This window comes from Xenopus laevis, chromosome 1L (genome assembly GCF_017654675.1).
Source record: "Xenopus laevis strain J_2021 chromosome 1L, Xenopus_laevis_v10.1, whole genome shotgun sequence".
NCBI classification, from domain to species: domain Eukaryota; kingdom Metazoa; phylum Chordata; class Amphibia; order Anura; family Pipidae; genus Xenopus; species Xenopus laevis.
This window is the reverse complement of record NC_054371.1, coordinates 150,221,490-150,241,062: the sequence shown is the minus strand read 5'-3', so window position 1 is coordinate 150,241,062 and position 19,573 is coordinate 150,221,490. Positions and strand designations below refer to the sequence as shown.

Here is a 19,573-nt window from a genome sequence, read left to right as displayed (position 1 = left end):
CATGCTAGGGCAAACATCAGACTGGGGTAGGATCAGGGGCGTAACTACAGAGGAAGCAGACCCTACGGCTGCAGGGTGGCCCAGGAGGTTTAGGGGCCCCATGAGGCCCTAATTCATATAGAAGTTAAATTAATATTGGCAAAACAGGTCAATCGCTAGACATTTTGGGGGCCTGAAAGATAATTTATCTATTTACACCACTGGGTAGGATGCCCCCATATTACTAAACTATAGGGGGGAAGCCCTTTGACACCACCTCAGTTACTACCCAAGATTGCAGTCACTGCAAACACTTCTATTCAGTTTCTAATCACATAGTTTCTCTCACATGGACACTGCTTACACAGACAGGCATATGGGTCCAATGATATTTGATTAACCCTGTGCCTGCTGAGTTTCTTGAAATGCTGTATATTGGCACTCAGGACCCAGACAACTGTAACTTTGGCAACTGTGTGTATTTATTTTACACATGTTTATGACAAATGGGTGCCTCCACGAAACCATGATTCGCAGCCCTGAGGAAGGGCCTGGAGGAACCAGATCTATTCAAATGCCTGGCAGGTTGAATGAGTATGCTCTGAGTCACTGCAGCTCGAGTTCAGCAGATAAATGGACATACTGTAACCCTGCATGTACACAACCCCTGAGGAGAAATATAAGGTCGTTGCTGCTGGTTCTTAGCACAGGTAAATGCCCTGCATCGGTTTCTCTACAACAAGTGTGTGTGGGCTCTGTTATCCTACAACTTAAGTGGGGAAGCTTTGGGTAGCGCCATAGTTGTCTATTGAACATAGAAGAAAGTAGCTAAGGATACATTATATGCCCCTCTACCCACGACTGCCTATCTGCAGCTGTGAATCAATCTGTGGCTCACACTTCATATTTGAAGACCATGTCAAGGCAGGAGCAAAGAAAAAAAATAGTCGTTATCTCATATGAGAAAATCTAACACCTGGCCGGTTTCCAACACCACAAACTCATCAGGTGCTTGTGTTTCTGGTATGGAAAACCTATGCCTTGGTATGTTGTTCAAATGTGGTGTGTAAGCCATAGATTGATTCACTAGTAAGTTTTTGGGGCATAAGAAGATGGTGAAAACCATGCTGCTGATGACAGATGAATCCATCTAGCTGCCCATAAGGTCCTGACCTGAGGCTAATAGCACAATGTAATTACTTCTGCATTACTGTGTGGCACCCAGTTTGTATCATAAGCAGCACATTTCCCATTCATACAATGCATTTATTGCATACGTTAGAATGTCTGTTTTTCTTTCTCTATTTTGGTTACAAGCAGGCACACTTTAGTGTCTGACCCAAACATATTTCTAAATAGACTTTTTGTGCTGTAGTCATCTGACGGCATCTGGCATACTCTGCTGTTGACTTGGCCAGCGATCATAGATGACAAGCTTTCTCATGGACTCTGTAATAGCTGCTGTATAATGGCATATTGTATTGCAATACCTCGTGTTACTTAATCTGCAAAATGGCAAATTTATGCATAGCGTAGATAGAATAAAGGTGCACAGGTTACTTTTGTGACATTGATTCTAAATGTTCTGTTCTAAATATGTCTAAATATGTTCTAAACAAACAGGCACACAGGGAAACGTGGATTGATTTTTGCATTCAAACAAGACTTTATTTTCCATTCCAGTATCACATAATTGAAGGGTGGTTCAGGCTTGTATTAACTTTTAGTATGTTATAGAACTTTTTAATTGGTCTTCATTATATTTTATAGGTTTTTAATTTCTTCCCTTTGTCTAATTCTTTCAAATGGGGGTAACTGACCCCATCTAAAAAACAAATGCTCTGTAAAGCTACAAATGTATTTTTATTGCTACTTTTTATTACTTCTCTTTCTAATCAGGCCCTCTTCTATTCATATTCCAGTCTCTTATTCAAATCGATGCAGGGTTGCTACGGTAATGTGGACCTTAGCAACCAGAAATTGGAGAGCTGCTGTATAAAAAGCTAAATAACTTAAAAACTACACGTAATAATAAAAAAAATGAAAACTAAATGGCCATTGTCTCAGAATATCACTCTCTACATCATATTAAAAGTTAATTTAAAGGTGAACAACCCCTGTAAACTATACATCCTATTCTGCCTATAGCAGCTACATCTTGGTCAGGCTGTGTGCCTTGGGGGGAATGCGATCCAAGGCTGTGAAGTGCCATGGGACATAAATGTGTTACCTTATGGATACATAACAGTACCAACAGGGTATAGTTATAATATTGTTGCTTATCTCTACAATACATTGGAGGTAGAACAGCAGCTCTATAACAATCTTGTTAATTGTGACTTAAAGGGGGTTATTCACCAAACACTTTTTTCACTTTAGTTGTTTTCAGATTGTTCCCCGGAAATAAAGACTTTTTTTCAATTATTTTCCATTATTTATTGCTTACTGTTTTTCCATAATCTAAGTTCCTGTCTGTGGTGTTTGCAACATTTAGTTGATACATTTCTCAGTAGCATCTCTGGAATATTAGCAACTATTGTATCAACAGTGGCCTTTAATGAAACCCAGAGATTCTGCTTAGCAGGGACAAAGATAAGGAGATTTTTTAGTATAACTTACCGTTAAATCTCTTTCTCTCTAGTCAATTGGGGGACACAGGAACCACTGGGTTAAGCTCCTCCAACCAGGAGGCAGGACACTGACAAAAAATAAAATGTTGCTCCTCCCCTTCCCTATATCCCCTGTGCTTAACCCTCCTACCTCAGTTTAGTATATCAACCGAGAATAGGATAACTCAAAATAAGGCATAACTGCCACTCTAATAAAAAAAAAACTTATGTCTCAGGGAGGGAGGTCCTGTGTCCCCCAATTGACTAGAGAGAAAGAGATTTAACGGTAAGTTATACTAAAAAATCTCCTTTTCTCTAACGTCATTGGGGGACACAGGAACCACTGGGACTTACCAAAGCAGTCCCTTAATAACCAGGGAGGGAAGAGACAATCAACCCTTAATCGGTCATGACTACCGTATGAAGAACCTTCCTACCGAAACACGCTTCAGCTGAAGAAAAAACATCAAAACGATAGAACTTTGTAAAAGTATGGATTGACGACCACGCCGCCTTGCACAACTGCTCTGCAGAAGCCTCATTCCTCCATGCCCAGGAAGTACTTAAAGCCCTGGTTGAATGAGCCTTTACCTGTGCTGGGGGACTTCTGTGAGAACTCTCATATGCCTGATATATGGACTTCTTAATCCATCTGGCTATAGTAGCCTTAGATGCAGCTGTTCCTTTCCTTGGACCTGAGGGAATGACAAACAGAGAATCCGAACGCCTAAATGAGGCTGTCCTATCCACATAATATCTTAAGGCCCGGACTACATCCAGGGTATGTAGCCTCTTTTCCTTTTCGTTCCTAGGTTCTGGACAAAAAGAAGGTACTACAATAGGCTGATTCACATGAAAATCAGATACCACCTTGGGCAAAAAAGTCGGAACCGTAGTAAGGTCACCTTATCTCTATGGAAGACCATAAACTCCGGAGCAATCGAGAGTGCACTCAGCTCCGACACTCTCCTGGCCGAACAGATGGCCAATAAGAACACCACCTTTGACGTCAACCAATCCAAAGCTACCGACCTCATAGGCTCGAACGGAGCTAACTGAAAGGCTCTTAAAACCAAATTAAGATCCCATACCGGTACAGGTGGACGAAATAAGGGAATAACGTGAGCTGCACCCTGAAGAAAAGTCTTTACATCATCTCGTAGGGCTAACCGCTCCTGAAATAAGACTGATAAGGCAGAAACTTGATCCTTTAATGAAGACAGCTTGAGACCGCCGTCCAGTCCCTGCTGGAGGAACTGCAACACATTGCTAATCTGCAACTGCTCGAATGGAGCCTGATGTCTCTCACACCACATACTGTAAGCCCTCCAGACCCTATAGTAGGCCTTAGCGGATACGGGCTTCCTGGCCTTAATCATGGTCTCCACCACTCTATCCGAGAATCCCTTCCGCCTCAGGATAGCTGTCTCAACTGCCACGCCGTCAAAGACAGTAGGGCAGGATTGTGGTGAAAAATTGGACCCTGACGCAGCAGGTCCGGCCTTAACGGTAGTTTGAACCAATCTCCGTCTGCCAGGGAGATCAGGTCTGAAAACCAGGCTCTTCTTGGCCAAAAGGGGGCCACCATCAACAATGTCAGTTTCTGTCTCTGAAACCTTTTTAGGATCCTTGGAATCATAGGAATTGGTGGAAACACATACGCCCTGTGATAACTCCAAGGAAACGTCATTGCATCCACTCCCTCTGCTCTTGGATCCCTGGATCTTGCCAGGAACCTCGGTAGCTTTGTATTGTGGCGGGATGCCATCAGATCGATGTCTGGCTGACCCCACCTGTCTACCAGCAGGGAGAACACCTCCGGTAGGAGTTCCCATTCTTCTGGATCCAGGCGGTTTCGACTTAGATAATCTGCTTCCCAATTTAGAATTCCGGGTAAGTGAACCGCTGATATCACTACCCTGTGGTGCTCTGTCCACTCCATTATCCTCTGTGTCTCTTTCCATGCTGATACACTCCTTGTGCCTCCCTGATGATTCAGGTAGGCCACTGCAGTAGCATTGTCCGATTGGACCTTTATGTGCTTGTGCTTTAACTGATCCTGCCACTGTACTAAAGCCTGGTAAATGGCCCGAAGCTCTAAAATATTTATGGGCAGTTTGGACTCTGCGGGAGACCATGTGCCTTGTGCCCACATCTGATTGAGCCTTGCCCCCCATCCGGTCAGGCTTGCATCTGTTGTCAACAGCGTCCACTGTGGGTCCTCCCATGACTGCCCTTGAGCCAATCTTGATGGAACTGTCCACCAATTCAATGACTCTCGTGTTATCCTGTCTAGCATAATGGTCTGCTCTAGCGAACCCCTCTTCCATCTGCGGAGAATGCACAATTGCAGAGGTCTTAGATGATAATGGGCCCAAGGCACCGCCTCAATTGCGGCCACCATTAACCCCAGAATCTGCATGCAGAATCTCACTGTGGGTGTGCGTTCCTGGCGAAGCCGCTCTACCATACTCCTGAGTCTCGACTGCCTCTCGATGGGCAGAATAACTCTCTGTGAGCTTGTGTTGAACACTAGCCCTAGGAACTGTAAAACCTGGCTTGGCACCAGGGATGACTTCTGTTGATTGATCATCCACCCAAAAGATTCCAAGGTCGTCACCGTGATGGACACATTCCTTGTGGCCATCTCTAAGGAATCCGCCTTTACCAAGATGTCGTCCAGGTATGGGATAATGGAAATCCCCTGAAGTCGTAGCGTTGCTGCCATAGATGCCATGATTTTCGTAAATACCCTGGGTGCGGACGTCAGGCCGAATGGAAGGGCCACAAATTGGTAATGCTGCTGAAGGAAAGCAAACCTTAGAAACTTGGGATGTCCTGGCCAAATGGGAACGTGAAGATACGCGTCCTTGATGTCCATTGACGCTAAAAACTCCCCTTCTCTCATGGATCTGATCACTGAGCGAATGGACTCCATGTGAAAACGGGAGTATCTTATGAACTTGTTCAGTGCCTTCAAGTCTAATACTGGACGGAAGGACCCGTCCTTTTTCGGCACAATAAAAAGATTTGAGTAAAAACCGCCACAGCACTGGTCGAACGGAACTGGTACCACTACTCCTGACTGTAGTAGTGTCCTCACTGCTCCAAAAAAGGCCTTGCGCTTCGGCTCCTTTACCGGCACCCTGGATAACATGAACCGTCGAGGTGGAGGGGCCTGAAATTCCAACTTGTACCCCTCGCTGACCAAAATCCGAACCCAGGAATCGGACACCTCTCTTACCCAAATTTCCTGGAACCTCGCGAGCCGCCCCCCTACGTCTCGACCGAGGTCCCGTGACCCTGTCCAGTCATTGGGCAGGGGGCTTGTCAGAGACTGGCTTGCTGCTGGACTTGCGGTTCTGCCACTGAGGTTTCCCTCGTTGCTGGAACCTCCCCTTTGAACGGTATGAATCCGATGTCTGAGCTCTTCGTGGGGAATGAAAACTAGAGCCTCGAAAAAATCTTCCACGTTTCGAACCCGATCCAAACCGAGCCCTAGGCTGTGGCAATAAAGTATTCTTACCCCCTGTTGCCTGGGAAATTATTTTTTCTAGCTCCTCTCCGAATAGACGTTTCCCTCTTAACTGCAATGATGTCAGAGACTTCTTAGAGCTCAAGTCTGCTGTCCATTTCTTTAGCCACAATGCCCGGCGCGCTGCCACTGAAGAGGCGGATGTCCTGGCCGTGGTCTGTACAGCATCTAGAATTGCATCAGTCAAAAAAGCATTTCCCTCTATAATCTTGGAAGCCAACGAACATAGCTCCTCTCTAGGAGTATCACCTCCCAATCCTTCTAAGAGAGCCTGAGACCACGAGGTAATTGCCCTGCTGGTCCAAGCTCCTGCTATCATAGGTCTAAGAGTGGATCCTGCTGAAATAAAGATCGCCTTAAGGGAACTCTCTAGACGTTTGTCTGTGGGATCCTTAAAAGCCACCGCATCAGGAACCGGAAGAGCCGTGTTCCTGGATAGTCTCGACACCGGGGCATCCACCGTGGGCGGCACACTCCATTTCTCCACCAACTCCTTGGCAAAAGGGTATGAGCGAGAAAAACGTCTTGACGGCTGAAACTTCTTCTCTGGGGAGTCCCACTCCTGTTGTATAATATCTCCCAGCTGTTCATGAAACGGAAACTCAGCCGTCTGTTTAGACTGGCGCTTAAAAGGTCCCTTATGGATTGACCCAGTAGAACTCGAGTCTCCCAATTCTAATGTTTCCTTCAGGGCCCTTATCAAACCCTCGACATCATGAGGAATCTCTCTATCCGGTTCCAAGTTCCATTCGTCATCCTCAGATGACGAACCTACCTCCCCCTCACTGTGGTCAGATAAAGACACCTCAGCAGAGGAGTCCCCTGAGACTAAGGAGGTCAGAGCCTTTCTCTTTAAAACCTGTTTCCTTTGTTTTGGGCTAGTGCCCTGCAAAAGGTTAGGTACCTCAGATAGGTGAGAGATAAACCTATCTAGAGAAGAGGACAGGCTTGCAATGCCCTGCAGGTTCGCCAAGGACTGGGACAACTGCACCGCCCATAATGGAGCTGGATCATTTAAAGAGGAAGACCCCAACACAGAGTTCCCCGCAGATTCCCCAGCAGAGGCACTGGCCGCAATTAATTTGCCTGTATTGGTATCATTAGGGGCAATAGAAGGAGAAGACTGCTCCTCAGCAGCAGTGCATGCCAGGCAAATGGCCTCCTTTTGACCCTTGGGCATTCAAGCCGTACATGAAAAATATGTGACCGCGGCCGGGGGCTTGGCCTTCCCTCCTCTGGTAAACATATTGATTATGCTCAAACTGGGCCTTCAACCTCTGGTCAAAGGCCTTTACGCGCGTGACCGTGAAAACGCGCTGACGTTAATAAGCACGCAACCACTAAGGCATCAACCCAGAGGCAGGAAACCGTTAAGCACAGCGGGCGGAGGAGGGGGGCGGAAGTAGAGGGAAGACTTACCCGGCTCCATCCTTGCACTGGATATACTCTATACAAACCGTGTGTCCCGGTTGTACCTCAGTGCTACCTCTGCACGCCCCTCCGCTCCTGCCCTCCACAAGAAGGATCTAGCGGCTCGATGGTCTGCTTCTTAGAAGTCTCACGACCCTACAGAGGTATCCCGCGTAGGGGGCTAACATAACGGAGCTCAGGTGTGTCCCTGACTCCTGTCTCACCCCTGGTGTCAGTGCTATCCACTGACCGAAGCATTCCTTGTGTAGGGTCTCTCTAGAGACCAAAGTCCTACCATCCTAGTCAAGGACACTGAAAAAACTGAGGTAGGAGGGTTAAGCACAGGGGATATAGGGAAGGGGAGGAGCAACATTTTATTTTTTGTCAGTGTCCTGCCTCCTGGTTGGAGGAGCTTAACCCAGTGGTTCCTGTGTCCCCCAATGACGTTAGAGAAAAGAAATATACCAACTAAGTGTATCAATTTAGAACAGTTTACAGGTTCAGGGACCCCCTCTCTCTTCTTACACTTCAACATTAAAAAAACAGTCCCACATAGAAAATAGAAAGTAATTGGAAAAAGTCATTATTTTTGGTGATCTATCGGAAAACAACTAGTTGTTTGAAGGTGAAGAACTCCTTTAAGGCCGCCTTTTAAAAAAACATTCCAATTGTTTAATTATAGCAATGCTTCTACAAAATATTTATATTACATTTTTTCTGTTAGTTATTTTTTTTATATCTCAACAGCCAGATTTTATTAAAAGAAAAGCTTCCATATCACAGCACTTCACATTCTTGAAATGTACTGTGCATACCTGTGTTGCCTTACAACTGGCATACATAAAGCTGCCATACTACTTCCATATATAGTACCTACCACCGCCATGCATATTGATGTCATACTACAGGTATGGGTTCCATAATCCAAAATCCTGTTCTCGAGAATGCACCAAACAACATGATTGCCGTGTCCCATAAACTCCTGTTTTAATCAAATAATTCAAATTTTTTAAAAATTATTTGCTTTTTCTCTGTAGTAATAAAACAGTACTTTCTGCTTGATCCAAACGAAGATATAATTAATGCTGATTGGAGAGAAGACAATCCTATTGGGCTTAATTATTGTTTAAATGATTTATTACAAATGCCGCAAAGGACAGCACCATTTTCAAGATTAAAAAGCCTTTATTTCTTCATGACTACGACCAAAGATACAGTGACGTTTTGAGCCACAACCTGCCTCCTTTTCAAACCAGGATGCGGCTCGAAACGTTACTGTATCTTTGGTCGTAGCCATGACGAAATAAACGCTTTTTAATTGTTGTGGATTGTGGCCACTTTCAGAACGTGCACCTGTAAACGAAAGGAGTGTGTGCTGACCCAGATATTTTTTTTCTCCTAAATGATGTATTAGTCAACATAAGGCATGAAGATTCAAATAAGGAAAAGACCCCTTATCCAATGGGTTTCCTGGGTAACGGATCCCATACCTGTGTAGCATATGTCCTATAAAGCAAGATATAAAAGTATGCCTTGCCATTTAAGTAGATCTCTTATGCTAAGAGTTTCCTCATCACAAACGCTATTTTGGTGCCAATTCCAGTTATTGGAAATTTACAAGAATTCAGAAAACCAGAAACATGGTAATTTCAGGAAACTACCTCATTTCCCCATATTTCTCTGTTATTATACCTTTTATATCTGTACAGATCTACTCAAGCCCAAGGAGCTCAAAGTGTGGCCTCCCATAGCTATAAAATATGGCTTTTTGTCTTCTTTCTTTTTTAAATGTAAAACGAATAAAGGACCTATTTATAAAGCTTGAAAATCATGTTTTCTAAAGTTTCCATGAAAGTAATGTTTGTAAAGCCACTGCAAGCTGCATTACTGTCAGAGTGACAGATATAATATCTGCATGGAAGGGTAAGTAAAGAGTTAGGGGCATTTGCCCGGGGGAGCAGCTAGGCTGGGGGGAGGAGGGGGGGCTCAATGTAGGGTAGGGGTAGGTTTTTTTGTTATTAAGGGTTTGTTTCTACTTTAAGCGTGTCTTCTCTTTCTCAACTTGGCTATCCTTTCCTTATAATTAAGACTTTCCTTAGCCTTTATCAGCTTACTTGCTGTTCTTTGGACTTTTTATTTCTTTATAACATAAACATTACAAGGTCCTTAAATATAGTTCTGTCCCCTCTGGCTTGTAATTTTTCAGTGCTTTTTATTTCATATGTATTAACTTCTTTATGTGTGAGTTAAGTCTCATTAATGCTTTTAGACATTTCTTAAGAATGACAATCATTTTCTTTACTTTTTTGTATTATTAATTGTGGTTTTAGTTCTTACAGTATATTGCAAACATTTTGGTCTTAGTATGAATGTTTTTCAAAGCATAGGTAGTTGAAGAAGAAGAATGCATGAAATATTTGACAATAGTTTTCAATTACCTTAGCTTATCCATTTACTGTAGATAACACATCAATAATAACTGATATTCTTTGTATTCTAGCACTTCCACGACTAATAAATTATCTTGCTTAACACATATTTCCGTGACGCTGGTTGGTAATTTTCATATTAACCTACAGGGCATCCTTATTCCCTCTTTTTTTCCTTCCTTTATAATGGAAGGCCAGCCCATCTGATGCATAAACATTTTGTATTCTTAAACACTATCCCAGTGTTTGTATGAAAATTGTCGGTACAAGTAACAAAAACAAGTTCACATGAGTGTTAAGCAATTTAAAATTTGTTAAGAACACAAAAGCTGTTTCCTCCTATTTATATTATGCATTTCTTAGGGGCATATTTATTATCACTAGATGTTCACATTCGTAGTAAACGAGAGAGTGATTAAGGTATCTCTTGCATTTTCTGACATTCTCTACTACAAACATCTAGTGATAATAAATATGGCCCCCAGGGTCAACAGAAAAAAAATGTTAAAATCTATTTTTTTCATTTATTTTCTTAACAGAAAAGACGAAGGCGGATTGACAGAAGTATGATTGGTGAACCCACAAACTTTGTTCACACAGCACATGTAGGATCAGGAGACCTTTTTAGTGGAATGAACTCAGTAAGTGCATATATATATATATTTATCTTTTCTAAAAGAAAGATTTATGTATCCGCTTATCACTGTCAGATGCAAACAGTGTTCTAGCAATATAATGGGAGTGTCTGCAAGAACCAAGAAGCCGTTTCTTTTCAAGTGTTACTAGAATGACGAAAGCAACCTTCAGATTGGTTTCTCTGGATCAAAGGACTGTGGTTAACTTCATCAGGGATCCTGCAAATCACGTGAAATCATCTTAAAAAATCACTGAATCTTGAAGAGCAAGGCACAGTTAAAGACTAGTGTTCTTATATAGCCTTGTGTGTAGTTAATTTGAATCAATCTTTTATATAGAAGAAGTTTATAAAGTATTTTTTTTTCCAGTTGTATTTTGCCAAGAGCTTGATCCAGTTATTGTAACTGCAATAGTTATTGCACATCCAATTTTCCTGTCTCTATTTTTACCAACTCATTGATATCAAGAGCTTTTTATATCATGGTGTATTTGTACCTTTATACATTCAATAATGCCACACGACTGGTTGTCAACAGAATATAGATATATAGGGGTATATTTATCAAAGACTGAAGATAGAGATTGCCACAGTCCACTAGCATGAAATACCGCCACTCTCTATTCATTTCTATGGGATTTTGAAAGGCATATTTATCAAAGGGTGAACTTTCACATTCACCAGTTGATAAATACACTTTTAAAAATCCCAAAGAAATGAATGGAGAGAGGACTGTGGGATCTCTAACTCTCACTCTTTGATAACTATACCCCATTGACTGTGGAATGAGTGATGGTGATAGGTGATATCTGACTAGCACACTGGCAGATTCAGAGAGATTAGTCGCCCAGGGTCTAATCTCCTCTTTTTCGGGGCGACTAATCTCCCCAAACTGCCTCCCCTGCCATCCCGCCGGCTAAAATGTAGATCGCCGACGGGATGGCACTCGGTGCATTTCGTTTACTGTAGTTGTCTGAAGTTTCCTCATGAGGCAACTTTGGGCGACCTCGATTAACGAATCGGGAAACTAATCTCCCTGAATCTGCCTGTGGGCCCTGACCCTTAAATGCAGATGTCTTATGAATCATTGCTTGACATTGTCTTGTAACTTGACTGAATCAGTGAACGCAAGTATTTTATATGTGAGTTAAATTGTGTTATGGTTCAGCACACACAACACTTTTTTTGCAAGACTTGCATTAAATTATGGTACAGTTCATGCTCACATTTCATTCTCAAAAAAATCTATAGCATGTCTGTCACATAGCCTGATCTGTCTTCAACTAGGCTCAGCCTAGGACTCTGTATTTAAAGGCTGTATATAAATGCTCTTCCATTTAGGTGCACACAACCCAGACAACTGCTACTTTTAACTTTTGGATTCTTCTTTTTTTTCAGGTGAGTTCAATTCAAAACCAAATGCAGTCCAAAGGTGGCTACAGTGGAAATATGCCTGCGAATGTTCAGATGCAGCTTGTGGATACGAAGGCAGGATAACCATGGCACTACATCTGCAGTAAGTTAAACTGTAGTGTAGCAAGAGCTGCCACAACAGAGGTGACATGTCCTAGAACTCTGTTATTTTAAAGGGAAAATATACCCCCTCTTTGATATGTTATTGTTTAATTGGACATTTGTAAAGAAACAAAAGTGTATAAACACATCTGAACTTCTAAATATAAATGTATGTTTTTTACATAGAAATTGCCAGATTCCACAAAGTGTAACAAAGATGATAGTCACACATAGGCAGATTTAAGCTGCTGATTGGGTTCTTTAGACTGCGTTGGCTGTTTGTCTTCCCGTGTGTAGGGCCCTCTGATGTGTCTCCCTGGCTAAAAATCTGTTGATTTTCCCATCTGATCGATGACCGCATTGATTAGTTTATGTTATCCTTGTCCCATCAGCTCCTATTCCTGTCATTCTTATCCGATCATTTGGCCTTCCTTTGGTGGTCATATTGGGGGAAGATCCATTCGAGGTCACCAAATTAGCAAATCTTGTAGTATATGGCCATATTTAGGATCACAGTGTAATGCACCCCTCTTTCACCTTATTCCATTGTGGAGTGATGGATTCTGAGTCCCTGTGTGTTAGAGAATCTGTGCACCACCCTCTATGCAAAGTAGAGGGGCTTAATGTCCCAGAATCCATTACTTCACAACAGCATGGTGTGGGAGGGGCTGCATTACAGTCTGTGGAATCAAGTATAGCTGATTGTAAAAAGTACATTTTTATTTATTTCTGAAAGTTAATCTGCATAAGCTCATGTCAATGTGGGTATATTTTCCTTTTAGAAGGTGAAGCTGGGGATATTGAGGTCCTTTTGTTTACTATTTATTGCTATAAAAAGAAGTCAACAGAGCTCAATCATGACAGTGGCAAGAAGTACATTCAGCAAGCATTTCTTCCCTCGGTCTGGCTGTGGTCTTCATCTTGCGGTGAATAAAAAAACCCAGTGTGAAATTCCGGGGGCACAGGTCAGCCCTGTCACAAGGCAGTTGGTTAGGAAAGGACCCTCTGCTGCTTCTTAGAGGCAGAACAAGGCAGTGTGCAATGTGCACAAAACAGGTACATTAAATGAGCCCCATACTTCTGTACTTATGATAACAAAGTATACCATAGGAGCTCAGTATATTACACTTGCATCTTTAACGGGAGTGGAGGTGGTTTACATTCCAGTTGTTTGGGGAAAAAAGGAAGTTTAGTCAGTCTTTCCACTTTAGGGAACTATCTATAACGGTTTGTTAAAATACCAAACCATAACCAATGAAAGCCCCATGTAAAAAATCATGTTAATAAATGTAATGATTTTATGCCTGTCTGTAGCAGAGTAGAAAATTCTGACATAAGATATGTTACATTGAAAGAAAATATCTGATTCTTTCAACTTTTTATATAGCAGGTTACAGCACTTTTCATGCTAAAAATCCTTTGTTGCCTATAATTGTCCCATTGAGCGGTAGCCTTGCATAAGAAAAATGCATACCTTTATAAATATGCTGATTAGCTATGGATCATCTCCATGATGACAACGCATAGCATTATTTCAAGCGTAAGGAGAGAAAAAAGGTTTATAAATACACTGTTTATTTTACACAAACTTCTGCACTTTTTTTTTCCCTTTTTTGGTGTCACATTTTTTAGACACCTTTATAAATGTACCTCTAGGTGCTAAGAAATCATGACACAGTTAGAAAACGCTCTTTGCTCCAGAAAAAATCTGCAGTTCAAATAAACTTTTTATCGTTTTCTGTTTAAAAAATGGCTATAATAGTTGGATTTCACCTATATGGAGTTACTAAAAATTCAAGCTAAATTTCAAAAATTTGGCAGTTATCTAGTACGTGTTACATTTATGGGCTTTGTAAAATACAAAAAGCACCAGTTCAAAAGAGAAAGACAATAAAAAACGCTGTGGGGGACAATTTGACACCCTCAGTGACTAAAATTGCTGACCTTATAACCCGGGCCAGTCTGCCTCTTTAAAACGAGCAAAGGGTAATTTCCCATAGGGTTTTGGGGTGATATTTTTGTCCTTGCTGACAGGTGTCCCTTGAGCAGACCTTGGCTAGGCACATGCACCCGGCGTAAATTGGCATGGTGGACATCGAGGTAAAGGAACACATGGCAGTGCTTTATTCTATTGGAAAGTACCCCCAACAGGGTAAAATGTCAGTGATTTCAGTTTAGGGATGTACCCAATCCACTATTTTAGGATTCGGCCGAATCCTTTATGAAAGATTCAGCCGAATCCGATCCCTAATTTGCATATGTAAATTAGGAAAAGAAGGAGGAAAGAGAACCGCAAGCGCAGCGCACAATTTGGATTTGGTTAGCCCAGGCACTTGGATTCGGCTGAATCCGAATTCTGCTGAAAAAAGCAGAATCCCAGATTCAGTGTATCCCTATTTAAGTTACAAATCTTTACCAGATAGCCAGCTCTTCTATCTTTTGTACAAGCATACAGCTTGTTACTAGAACCAGCCAGGTGATTAATGAAATATGATCAGTGGGAGATTTAAATAGTGAAGCAACTGTTTCACCTCTATTAGCTGAGCCTTTTATGTCAAAGTGAAACCTAACTGCAAAAAAAAAATCTGTATCCTCTCCACTTTACTTCAGAGGGAAAAAAAATCCTTCCTAAAGCCAAAATGGCAAGTCCTGAATTTTTATACTTAAAAGCCATCCAGCTGCTTCTTGAAGCTATCTAATGTATCAGCTAGTACAAATGATTCAGGGAGAGAATCCAACATCTTCACAGCTCTCACTGTAAAAAAAAAAAAGTCTTTAAAGTGATACTGACATGTTCCTATAAAAATAGGAACGGTCGGTATCAATAAAAAGAAGCTGCATGCAAACTATAATTAGCTAAAAGCTCCCCATAGCCGCCCCCCTAGCCCAGCAAACCTTAGTAACGGCGAGAGTCCAACACCATTAAATCATCTTGCTGAGTTGTTTCAGTCACGCTAGGCTGGGGGCCGCGCGATCACTCCATAGGCTGGAGACATTGAGACATTTTGTGCATACAGCTACTAAAAATGCCTTACCCTTCAAATAAAACAGGGATTGTTTGTCCATATATTGGAATATATTTAAGCTGGGCAATTTAATTAAAGTCATACCATATATTGCAATATATGGACAAACAAAAGGGTTTAAAGGGTAAGGCATTTTTCAGTAGCAGTATGCACAAAATGTCTCTGTCTTAAATATATTGATAATGGGTTGAGTGCAGAGGACTCTTGTATTTGTCTATATGAATTTTGTGGCCACAGCCTCATTGCACCCCCGCCTAATGGTTTTAAAAAATTAGTGGTGAGCACAACTTTCTCTTGTTTCCAACCTTCATAAAATCATGCTTATTAAAGTTCATAATGCCATTCTCCAGAGTATAATTTTGAATGAGATCTATTAACAAACCTTCAAATAACTTGCTACTTCAACCACTCTTCTGCTTCTTATCATAAAAGGTAATAACTTTTGTGGTTTTCTGCTTGTGATGTAATTGCCATTGATTCGGAATATACATTGAGACATATAAATCATTTATCTCATACATTTAGGTGCACTCAGCATGAAACATGCAGGGGGAAACCAAAAACAACGTAAAGTCTACAGATGTACTCATCAGAGTAATCAACATGACTGCGCGGACTGATTAAAATCAGCACAGATAAATAATCCTTTGTACAAATATTCATAGAAAAATACATTGAACGCATACCCTACTTATATACTACTTAATGTCTATTTCATCATTTGCTAAACCATGTTGTATTCTGATGTATTCCTTTCTCTTTCTGCAGAGCCTTTCTAGATGGTTCGTAACTTCGCCTGCCTTTTGTCCCTCTCCACCTTCATGTTTGCGTTGGTGACTCTGCTTCTGTGTGTTCCATCTCCTGCCAGATGATTCGTTGTTCCCCTCGTGTGATGACAGATAGGAAAAGATGCTGGCCTGTGCTGAGGATGTAGCTTATCAGTTCTGCTGGACCATGCCTTTTCACTTGAACGCAGGGCTCTGGTCTTTGCCAAAACCTCTTACTCCCCTTCTATAAAAGTAGTATTTTAAAATAACCTTATTTTTCAAGCACAGCTTTTTTAAAATATTTTTTCTGTTTTGCTTTTTTTATTTTTTAGCAAAGCTTACGCTCCTAACATATTTCATTGCTTACTTGATTTTGGAAAGGCCTGAGGCCTGCAAGCACAATGCTAATTGCAATACGGACTGCAGTGAAATAGAAGCCGTGCATGCTTTGTAAAGTTCTTCTGTACAGCGGCTCACCAGGCCTTGGAAAGCTACACTGACAAATGCTTTCTTGGTGCCACCAACCTGTGCCCAGTCTATTACAGGAAGGAAACGAAAAAGACTTATTTTATCCTAGCTGCTTTACCGTTCTGTCAGTTTAGTGATACCCAAGTAGGTTTTGAAGAGGGTAATAATGAAATAATAATGATAATAATAAAAAAAAAAGAATCTTCCATTCATAGGAATTCTGCTGTAAATGTTCCGTATATTTATTTGAAAGATCTGACCTCAAGATTGTAAACCCGTGTAGTAACCTATAATGTGTCGTGTTGGTGCTTTCGTCTGTAAGAAAACAAATAGAACCCCCCCCCCATTGCCGCTTCGTCAGCCGTTCCATGCCAATGGCAGCATGTCACTGTGCCTGCAATGTCCCAGTTTTCATGTTTTCTGCAGGTTCTGTCCCATTCCCTAAAGTCCATTATTGAAGTGCAGTGTGCGGCGATCTGGATGCCTGTGTTACCAGAATAGGAATCGACAAACTGGCTTAACATACAGGGTGACTTTTGATAAAAAGTCTTTTGCTCAGGTTCCAAAGCATGTATTTCTTTTCACACGTTGTGAAAAAATGTTTCTTTTAATATTGCACTGTTCCTCGGATGTACATGTTATTGATCCTGTATTAATTTCCTGTTAGGGGCTTGGTTGTATTGAATATGTGAGGTTTATCTGTAAGTCCGGTTGAATGCTTGTCTGAAAAGATATTTCGCCAAATGTACTATTATATCTATCAGCCTATACCTTACCCACAACTCCAGCCATGTGCTGAAAGCAAAGCTAAAAGAACAATTCATCAATACAATGCCAGAGGGATCCTCGGCACATCTGTTGCAGTCAAATGGTTAATTGAAAATAAAATAAAAATCAGAATGTATATTTAGAATCTATTGCCAAGCAAAACTCTAGATCACATTTTAAGAAATCATTTACATACAGCAAATACTATAAGGCAAAAAGCATGGCCCCCACCTGTGTGGCACTTGTGACTGTTGTGTTTCCATTGATCACATTACAGTAAGGCGTCTTCTTACCCTAAAGAAATGCAGCTTCCAATCAAAGATTGCCAGGGCTTTTCGAAAGTTGTAGTTTAGCTACAGTTGGAAAGTCACAATCTGCTGATTGTACTCTTATACAAAAGTTTATCACCCTTTTAAAGGAGAACTAAAGCTTAACTAAAGAAGTAGGCTAGAAATGTTGTACATTTTGTTTTGGGCTTCTGTACCAGCCCAGGGCAACCACAGCCCTTTAGCAGGGAAGATCTGTGTCTCCAAAGATGTCCCAGTAGCTCCCCATCTTCTTTTTCTGCTGGTTCACTGCACATGCTCTGTGCTGCTGTCACTTATTGAGCTTAGGGACCCACTCACAATATACAGTACACATAGGGTTGCCACCCGCCGGTAAAACACCTGCCAAGGCCGGGCCAGTATTACAAATTTACCGGCAATCCAGTTGCCGGTAATTTATAATACCCTTTAAAAAAAAGCCCGCGGCCTGCCCCCAGTTGCGCAGAACTTAACTTTTTTGTAGTGTTCTTGACATTGCCGCGATGTGGCTCCGCCGCATTTTGCGTCACTCTGCGTAGCCCCGCCCCTTTTGCATCGTGGACTGCCTCCTTTTTGTACCCGCCCCCCACCGGCCAGTTATTTTTTTTCAGTAAAGGTGGCAACCCTAAGTACACATAGAATATAAAGGTCACAGTATAAGGGTGATTAGTAATTAATATGGATAAAAAAGACATGACAGCACAGAAACCAGTGCAACTAGCATCAGAATTAAATAATCAGCCCTGTAGCATCAGCTTATATTATAGAGAACCCTCATTTTCTGCTTGATAATTTATGGTGACCCCTAAACGTAGCTTCCCAACTGCTGCTCGGAGCCCACTGAGCATGACACTTTCCAAGATGGTGACCCCCTGTGACAAGGATGAAGTACTGGATCATTGCTGCTATTGACAAGCTGAAACTTTAAGCTAGTGCAATAAGTTCAGTATATAAAATATGGCATTTTTAGCCATATTCATTTTTAGGGTTTAGTTCTCCTCTAAAAATGACCTCTTACACATAGATTCATTATGTAGCTTTAGGCACTGCCTCATGCTTGTCTCTTAGGATGGATTTCCATAGATGGTTTTAGCAACATCATCAGCTGTATGTTTACCACTACTTGGTAATTTGATTGCAGGTTGGAGACAATAAGATCATTTACAAAACATGTAACGGGTGCCAAAATGGATGCTAATCACCATGTTTTGTACTCACAGTGCAGTGTTTTCTCAAAATTCCAGAGGCAAGCTTTATGAAAAATACTGTCAGGCTTGTGTAAATCTTTGCAGTTCATAAATGTCTGCTATTCTGTAATAAATACAGAAACAGCTATTCCTTGCATACAATTTACTATGCACCCAAACTTATGTCAGGGATAGAAAGCAGTCGATAAACCCATCTAGTAAACAGAGTGTATATTCCATCAGGGGGTGATTAACAAGTGAAATCCAACAGCCTGAAGAAAATCCTAGTATTGTAAGACAGAATGAGGGTATGTACTGTTTTTTTTCCATAAAAAACACTTTAGCCAAGTGTGCTAGGACTATTTGCAATACTTTCGTCATCTGAAACCCAGTCTGTACGAAGAGCAGGTTTATCAAAAAATATTTTCAGATTCTTTGATCAAGAGTAAAAAAAATAAAAGAAATAATTTACATATTTTTATAACAAAACATACTTTTTGTACATTGTGTTCATTCTCGAATGAAGTCGGTTCAGTGTTGGCTTGTAGATATTACAGAGGAGTATTGACATTGATTCAATAAACATTTTCTTTCACTTCTGGCTTGCTTTTTTCCCTTCAGTGCCTCTACTATTCTAACACAGGGTTGTAGAAGTCATTTTGCTAGGTAACAAGGATTGAAAGGGATGCTGATAAAACTAATCTATATTAGCATATATTTACTGAGAATGGGAAGCATATGAGAAGTCAGTGACTCTAATGCACAGGCAACAAGAGAGAGACTATAGGAGTCATTTATGATGAACATGGATGCATGTGCTAAGGCACTTATGGGTGAAAACTCAGCCTTATTTTTATTTAATAACCACTTTAGTGTGGCTACTTGCTGGCTATAAGTGCAAAGTCCATAGTGCAGAGGCAGAAGGCATGATGCAGCCATGT

At 41.4% G+C, this 19,573-nt stretch overlaps 1 protein-coding gene across 4 annotated transcripts in view; it reads left to right on the top strand.

Annotated features, from left to right (window-relative positions):
- cdc42se2l.L (CDC42 small effector 2 like L homeolog) overlaps window positions 1-19,227 on the top strand; it is a 64,320-nt gene extending 45,093 nt beyond the window's left edge. For 3 of the 4 annotated variants that reach the window (XM_018259322.2, XM_018259323.2, XM_041564775.1), the window contains 3 exons: window positions 10,502-10,603; window positions 11,995-12,112; window positions 15,906-19,227. In XM_018259322.2, coding sequence (XP_018114811.1) covers window positions 10,502-10,603; window positions 11,995-12,093 — 201 coding nt within the window. In that variant the 3' untranslated portion in view covers window positions 12,094-12,112; window positions 15,906-19,227. Of the gene's footprint in view, window positions 1-10,501; window positions 10,604-11,994; window positions 12,154-15,905 lie in introns of all 4 variants that reach the window. The other variant, XR_005961601.1, reaches the window with a different exon arrangement.
- Window positions 19,228-19,573: the final 346 nt, after the last annotated feature.